The 8,816-nt window shown below is 29.7% G+C and overlaps 1 protein-coding gene across 1 annotated transcript; it reads right to left on the reverse strand.

The window, feature by feature from the left end:
• Nucleotides 1-2,542: 2,542 nt before the first annotated feature.
• On the reverse strand, nucleotides 2,543-6,509 carry LOC108569497 (adhesive plaque matrix protein-like). The gene is made up of 3 exons (XM_017931066.1): nucleotides 6,413-6,509; nucleotides 4,684-4,819; nucleotides 2,543-4,622 (listed from the first exon to the last, which is right to left on the reverse strand). Exons 1-3 carry the CDS (start codon nucleotides 6,507-6,509, stop codon nucleotides 2,543-2,545), a joined length of 2,313 nt encoding a protein of 770 aa, XP_017786555.1.
• Between the last annotated feature and the right edge of the window lie 2,307 nt (nucleotides 6,510-8,816).

Below are 8,816 nucleotides of genomic sequence, written 5' to 3' on the forward strand. Positions count from 1 at the left end.
AAAAACCAAAAAATTGCTTAGTTTATTTTAATTGGGACTTAAAACTCATATTGAAAAATAGTCTCTCATATAATTTCTACCAAATTGTTTCTACTTTTTACTAAAACTCAGACATTAAACTGTTTCCAATTCGAAATTGATAATAATTGGATTATCATCAAGAAATTGCAATCGAATGATAAAAACATTTTCAAAAATTATTAAAATGTAGTGAAAATGAAAATGTCTTTTATTTTACTTTCAATTTTCAATGGTATTCTTATCCTTCTGTTAAATTTAATATTCCAGAAATCTTTAACATAATTGGGCTATTCTGCTAGATTAGAAATAAAACTCTAAAAAAAAAAATATAAAACAAATAAAAGATAATAATTGATTGAATAACATGTTGTAGTTGTCTTGTCGCGTTGTTGACTTCAAAATTTGGAAAACTTATACTTCATTCAGTAAAAATATATATGTAATATATATGTAACAGAAGAAAAAATGGAAATGAAAGCAATTACCAAAAAAATGGTTGCAAGAAATAAATATCTCGTAATATTCATTAATTATTTTCATTAATCAAACAAAAAATGCAATATGTGTTTAAAATAACTTCAAGTTATTAGTTCATCATTATTTGAAACATTCACTTAATTATATAATATGTTTTCTTGTTCCAAGAAAACAATCAAATAAACATTAGATGAATCATTGCAAATATTGATCTTTGATTACACGTTTTAATTTTAACGTATATATGAACTTACATTAAATTTTCGCGTGAAGAAATAAATACTTAATTACAGTTATGTAACTAATAGAAATAAAAAGTAAAATATTAGTAAAAGTTTTTTTGTAATGAATCAAAAATAAGATATAAATATTCAATTATAAAATTATCAACAGTGCTGTCCTTTGAATTTGAAGCAACGAACATAAATTTCTACCTACATTTTATTTCTACAAAATTCTTTGCACTTTTTAACTACAACTTGACGACTTGAAGCTGTTTTAATTAGAAAATTATAATTGATGTTAATGTAATCCTAAAAAGTTCACAATTTAATATTGCTTTACTTTCCTTGACTATGCTGAGTATTTAATATTTACAAATTTAAATGTTAAGTAAATATCAAATGTAGAATTATATTTGACCATTAGATCAGCGTTATACAACGTTTTTGCATCTATAGTCCGACAGAAACTGTATGCTGACCACAGGTTGAAGAACACTGCTCTATATATTTTATATAAGCTAAGAATTATTTATAATAATATAAAAATATTTGTTTATTGGTTTAAAGTTTATAAATAATGATTCAGTTTATCTATTATTATTATTCTTTGTTTTGCTTAATTAATAATCAATTATTTATTTGTTTACCAATATGTAATGGCTTCAAATTTCCAAAGTATTATTACTATAGTCTGCGTTTCTCAAACTTTTTGGTTCGCGACCACTTTTTGCACTTAAAAAAATTTCTGCAACCCAAACTTTGAGAATCACTAGTCTATACTATAATATTTTTCACGAATTGGTATATGCAGAAAATAAGTTCCATTAATAAAATTATTTTGTCATATTATTCTTATTACCTATAAACATGTCTTAAGTTAATTTACAGCTTGTGTAAAAAAAAGTGAAATTATATATGTAAAGATATATAAAGCCTTTATGATTTTATTTCAGTACTTCATATTTATGAAATCATCAATGCATAAAGTTGTATTTTAATATAACATTTTAAACTTGACCTAATACAATAAATCAAACTAAACTTATTAATTAGTTACAAACATTACATATAACCAAACGTTTCTATTCGCTGACCCATAAAACGCTTGTAAACTATATTGGTCACCATTCAATGCTATTCATTTAGATCCTGTTTAAACAGTTCTTTTTTTGCACTCGCTTCAACAATAAGATTATGTCATACATTTACAATTTTAATGACGATGACATGCATAGTGCAACCAATTGCTGTATATTTGATATTATAAAATCGCATCTAAAAATACACACGCATGTGCATGGACGAGAGATGTCCTTCCAGTCCAGCGGAAACCAGAAGAACAGTCTCAAGGCTGTTCTGCCTTCAGAATTAACTAATTGGACGCAAACGCACGGGATCTTCTCCTTGGAAGTGATTGGCATCCGCATCAGAAATAATCTCCCCTTTAATTAATTAAATTCAATTTTTCTAATTTATTTTTAACTTCTTTGTTTTAAAAAAACATTGTTGACATTCACTGCGATTTGTTCCCAACAAAAAACAAAAACGAAGAGTGTATCCTACATGAACACCGAGTAAATTCAAGGTCAAATAATTTCGGGTTAGTAGGCTTACATCACTTTTTTTGTGATTAAGATCTGCTGATGTGTAATTGTTTTCCAAGGATTCATCGCAGCAATTAACAACAATGATCAGTTTTTACAGATTTTACAGGCTTTTTCGCATTTCTTTTTTTTTTCAATCTATCTTTTTGTTTACGGATTGCTTCCTTCTAATCTCCACCGACGCGCAGGATGCAATAAATTACTGACAAGATTAAATTACTCACTTGGTTTTATTTCAGTTATGATTGATGTGATTGTTTCGCCATGCGGACCAATCCGTTGCGTTATTATCGGCTTCGCTTCCGGTGTTCCGTTCTTATCGCCTTTCCGGGACTCCTCTTTCTTAACCTTGTACGACATCGTTTCTTTGTAGTCGACATTCGGAGATTGATCGTAGTTCGGGTTGTTCGGATCGTAGGGTCTGTTTGGTCTGTAATTCACGTTTTCTGAGCTGACGTAAGTCGAGTCAGGACGAGATCCATAACCATCAGAAGCTGAATTGGAACCGTAATTGTTGTTGTTAGGTTTACTTCCGGCCTCTCCGTAACCGGATTCTGGTCGATCTGAATTATTCGGTTTTGAACCATAACCAGAATTCGGTTTAATTGTACCCGTATTATAGTCGAGAGGTTTCGGTCTGCTATTTGAACCGTAATCTGAATCTGGCTTTGGTTTATCTAGATTTATGCTGTAACCAGTATCAGGCTTTGGCTTCGGTCTGTCATTTGGTCTATAAGCGTCCGGTTTTGGTCTTTCATAATCAATTGACGTCGGTCTGTCAAAGCTTGAACCGTAATCTGATTCAGGTTTAGGTCTCTCGTTTCCGTAAAGATTTTGTTCTGGCCTATCAAAATTCAAACCATAACCTAAATCTGGACGTTCACTTTCAAAATCGATAGGCCTTATGTTTCCATAGTGACCAGGTTTCATGTTAGAACCATAACCGGGTCCATCAAAGCTCGGACCATAACCTGAATCAGGTCTTGGTCTCTCATTTCCATAGTTATTAGGTTTAGGCCTATCATAACTTGAACCATAAGCTGAATCTGGTTTAGGTCTTTCATTTTCATATAAATCAGGCTTTGGTCTATCGTAATACCCTGAATCTGGCTTTGGCCTTTCATTTTCATACATATCAGGCTTTGGTCTATCGTAATACCCTGAATCTGGTTTTGGCCTTTCATTTTCATACACGCCAGGCTTTGGTCTATCAAAATATCCTGTATCTGGTCTCGGTTTTTCATTTTCGTATTTATTAGGTCTCGGTTTATCAAAAGATGAACCATAACCCATGTCTGGTAATGGTCTTTCAGTTCCAAGCATAATTGGATTTGGTCTATCGAAACTTGAACCATAACCGAATTCAGGCATTGGTCTCATATTCGGTTTCGGTCTATCAAAACTAGAATCGTATCCAGATTCAGGTTTAGGTCTTTCTGGATAATAATCAGGTCTTGGTCTATCATATCCTGAATCTAACGAAGGTCTATCATAACTTGGCCTGAATTTATCATTATAATCAGGCTTCGGTCTCACCGAAATATGTGGTTTCGGTCTATCGTAAAACTCTGAGTTGGGTTTATAATAATCAATATAATGCGGTTTAGGTCTTGCATTCTCGTAGCTCAATCCTTCATATCCCATAGGTTTAGGTCCCAAATTGTTAGGTCTATCACTATAACCAGAAGATTGCGAGTGCAGACCATACCCAGATCCCGGTCTATCGAAATCATCAGGTCTTTCAATATAATTATCATATAACGGTCGTTTCATTGGTGCATAATCGTTGTAAGGATGATTCAAATTTTGCGGTCTAAACGGAGGCATCGAATCGTAATCGATTCTATCATTATCGTGATATGGTTTAGGTCTTTGATTTTCATTATAATAAGGCCTGACAGGTCTTCCCCCAAATTCGTGACCATAAGGTTTTTTAGCATCGAAATATCCCAAAGCCGGCCCAAGCCCTGTGTAACTAGGCCTATTTGGATCCGGTCTTATACTAATCAAACTTGTTTGGACACGTTGACTATTTGCTCTAGGCGTGCTTTCAGGTTCTTCCTGATGAATCTCTGGTTTACTAACATCTTCACCGTACGTAGGAATCTCATCGGAAAGCGGATTCGGCGTTGTTAAATCAATCTGAGGTTGGTGCTCGATCACGATCTTACAACCAAGTTTCTTAATATATAAATCATAATCTGTTTCAACCAAAGTCCCAATTGGCTTCAAATCGATAGTCTCCTTAATAACTTTACTACTAAGTTCGCAAGTTGCGTTTCCTTTGGCTCCAATCCTAAAATTATAAAACAACCATTAAACTACCGTGCATATTGAGTTGCCTATCATATTTTTACCCGAAACTGAAGCTCCTGCACTTGTCCTCGTCCTTCGTGCACTCTCTTTGGCAATCCGGCACCGTGTTTAAATCTAACTTAAGATACACATCTTTCGGGTTCAGCTTTTGCCCTATGGCCATCCTCTCGAAGCAATCTGTAACCAATACGATCAATTTTAATCGAAGATGAAGAGAAAGAACGCAATGAAAAAAACCTTAATTATTTTCGGTCAAGGACCCGCGAAATTCGTCTAACGGCTTTACAGTTATTCGCGCGATATTTTCTTGTGAATACCGGATGCCATCATTAATATATTACGCATAGCACAGAAACAAAAAAAATAAATAACGAAAGAAGCTCAGCATCATTAAGATGGATTTGAAACGCAAGATCGAAATATTTTTTAAGTAATCTCGGGATTGCATGAGCTGACTTTTTCTTCTTCGTTTTCAACAATAGTAGAGACGTGAATTACGACCGATCTTGGATGGAAGATAACAAGAGCGGCTCTTCATGCTCGCTTGATTCCAGAGGAAATGCGTGACTATGAGGACGAAGAAGAGAAGAACACTTACACTTAAACTCTTGCTTTTTTTCGTTGTCGCCTGTGTTTGTATTCTTCTGAGTTGGTTCACTGGCCAGACTCATGACCACAGACTACAATAATTACAACATTTTTTTAAATTTCATCCGAATACTTTCATGAGAATTTATGTTTTCAAGTTGTTAACAAGAATACTAAAATAATCAAATTAATTACGTGTTCATAAAAAGTCAAATTAAAAATGTATATAGTACTTTTTGAAAAACTGAAAACTAAATTATTTTGTATACATAAATATTCTTTTTTTTTTACAATTTCATCTGAATTTAATGTAAATTCTCATTAATGTTTTTACGTTGTAAACAATAACATAAATATAATCATATTTTTAATATTTTGGTTGGAATACAAATTAACAAAACAGATACGAATTTCATAATTAATAATTTCTTGTGTAAATGCATAAAACAATGTAATTCACAATTTAATTATTTGTAATAAATATTTTATTTTTATTTCTGATTGATACTTGACTTCAACATATTTGTTTTTATGAGAAAAGACATTACGTAATAATACTAATCTAGCAAATTATAAAATATTTGATAATGTATGTTTAATAGTTAAAATTTCTACAAACAAATAAATTCAAATGTCAATTTGTATCCGTTACATTTGAGTTCAAAGTTTCATAAATAACAACAATTATGATCTCACTTATTAAAATTAGAAATACTAATTAATAATTTACTTATTTCCAAATATTATTGTAACATGATTCATTACTTTTTTACCTTGTTGATCTTTCTATATGTATTTTTTTTATCTTTAATATTATAATAATATTAAATAATTTGATAATGGTTAATTGATTTTAAATAGGTAAAATTATTCAATTTTGTTTCTTATTGTGGCTTATGATCTTTTTATTGTGATATTTAAAAATCAATTTGTTAAAACTGACAAATGTTCATATAACTTATCATTTTTTAATGATTGTATAACAACAAATGTATTAGTTTAAAACTATAATCTACACTTTAGTATCTTAATTATCTATAGTCATTTTATTGTAATTTATTTATGTAAAATAAAGTTCATTAATTACAAAAGTAAAAGCTAAATTTTCTACATGAAAAATAGACAAATTACAAATTTAATGTCCCAAAAATGTTAAATATTAATAAATTAAAAATAATTTACCGCTCTTGATGATGGTTAATTGATTGTCGATGGTTAAGGCTCCAACTAAACCCACGAAAGTTAAACCAACAGTCATAGCTGCAGCAAATGTCCTCATCGTGGTTAATAAATATAAATATAAATAAACAAACTGAATTAAAACACTTAAAAACACATTTCGTCGTTAATTTGTAGCATTAGTAGATGTAGATTCGAAAAGAAAAACTGGATTTAAAGGTGTGCGCTTCTTTGTTTAGCAGCGGTTGGCGAAGAAGTGGAATTGACTTAAGCAAAGTGGACAGACACGAACCGACGACTGTAACTGAGGCGATGATCTCGTTTGATTCTATCTTTTACCTTTTTGGTTGCTATTTCTTTGCGAATCAAAAGAAGAAGAAGTAGGAAACGAATTGTAAATTTCGGTTTAATACGTTTTTTATGGTCGATAATTATATTAATTCGAGATTTCTCGATTACATTTATTTAGACGCTCTTGAACCGCAATTACGTCCAGAAGCGACGTTTAATGATCTGACGATGATATTAATGAACGAGGGAGACCGAAACAAAAGGATTCAAATATGCTCATAAATTGTTACATCCTTTTCCGCTCTTTTTTTGTAATATTTCTTTTATTTTTGCCAAATGACATTGAAAACGGACAAGTTCATTGCTATTCCTGTATATTTCTCATTGATATCTTTAGCTTCACTTCTTTGTTTCTTTCGAAAACAATTTTTCATTTTATTTTATAATAATTTATTAATTCTTGAAGTAAATTTTTGATATAGTTTATTATTGAATTTCATTTTATTTATAATAAAATAATTATATTTATTGCAACAAAATAATACGAAAACGTAATTTAACATTTCCGTATAATAATAATAATGAAGCAAAAAGTCAACTGTTGCAAAGTTTAATTTATAATTAATATAAATAGTTCATTCAAAAAGGTCATTCACAACTATCACAATTCACAAAAAATATAATAATTTCAAAACTACAATACAAATCAAATAAATTTCTTGTACATTTTAGTATTATTTGAATTTTATAATTAATTCCATTAATTCCAGAGGAAATAAGAAGAGAAAATGACATAAAGAAGTTTAAAACAAAAATGATGTGTTGGATGCGGGGTCGCGGAACGAAGACAGAACATAGTAAACCAACCAACATAGTAAACCAGCCCGCTCAAAATACCGGTTCCAAGGAGCGTACCGAAAGAACCGAACCTGAGGGGCATACACATAAGTAAATAATAATAAAAATGTATAAAAAATATTGTAAAAATTGTATATAAATAAAAAAAAATAAATAAATAAATAAAAATATAATATGAAAATTATGAGATTTATTTTGCACGTTAAGCAAAATTCCAATTTATTTAATTACATATAAAAGTTGTAGTGTCTTTTATGATACTGATGATACTGACTAAGTTTTTAAGAAATTAGATAAAATTTTACTCAAAATTAATGCCAAAAAATAAATATAAAGTGTCACAGATAATTTAACAATGCAAACAAGGACTTAATTATTGTTATCATTGTGGTTAAATTTCATTAGATAACTGGATAATAATTTCGTGTAGAGGAAATTAATAAATGACAAATTTTCATTAAAATAAATTTATTTATGCTCTTTTATGGCACGTGTTCTTTTATATATCTTTTTTTAAAAATAATATTTTATTAAATCGTAAATGGCATAAATGAGCAAATAACATTAATATACTAAAACCTAAACAAAAAATGGGTGAATAGCAACAGTCTGAGATCCGTGTGCAATGCGGAAGATGCAAAAAAAGCATAGAATATTGGAGCAGTAATAAAGATTTTCAATGCAACTGCTTACAATTCACTTAAATCTAAATTAAAATTAACATTTGTAACAACTATTAAATTGGATATGCTCGATTCTTGTTAACCTAAACAATAATAAACTTATAAGAATGTGGATAACAGTAATTATATCTATGAAAATAAAATCTCTTAAAAAATACATATTTGAACAATTATTGCGTCTCATTATCAAATAATATAATACAATAATATTAATAATAACATTGTGAGTGTTTTTTATAAGTATATTGCACTTCATGGTATGGTCCCCATTTTGTATTAACCAATAGATGTATCAATGTTATTTTAAAGTAACATCTACTTTCTTACGCACTAAACGAGTTTTTATAAATTGTAAAAATAAAATATTTTATATTTGCTCTTTTTAACACGTTTAAATTAATTGACACAATTCAATGTAAAGCTTAAGCTAGGTTTTAAAATTAAATTGATTTATATAAATACAAACACATCGTCTTGGTAGATGGGGTTCTAGATTGTTTTTAATGTTCGTTCCATGTAATTAAAAAAACAACAACGAAAACTTAACTCTATTCCTTACTTTCATATTTCTTTTC

The sequence above is a fragment of the Nicrophorus vespilloides genome, unplaced genomic scaffold (assembly GCF_001412225.1).
Source record: "Nicrophorus vespilloides isolate i.1.1-1 unplaced genomic scaffold, Nicve_v1.0, whole genome shotgun sequence".
Classification (NCBI taxonomy): Eukaryota; Metazoa; Arthropoda; class Insecta; order Coleoptera; family Silphidae; genus Nicrophorus; species Nicrophorus vespilloides.

Excerpts from the sequence above, each read along its gene's own strand:
- LOC108569497 (XM_017931066.1), bottom strand. The coding sequence starts at position 6,509 with ATGAGGACATTTGCTGCAGCTATGACTGTTGGTTTAACTTTCGTGGGT. Across the intron at positions 4,820-6,412 it reads ATTAACCATCATCAAGAGCG|ATTGCTTCGAGAGGATGGCC; the intron begins GTAAATTATTTT and ends TATTGGTTACAG. Across the intron at positions 4,623-4,683 it reads TGCAGGAGCTTCAGTTTCGG|GATTGGAGCCAAAGGAAACG; the intron begins GTAAAAATATGA and ends TTATAATTTTAG.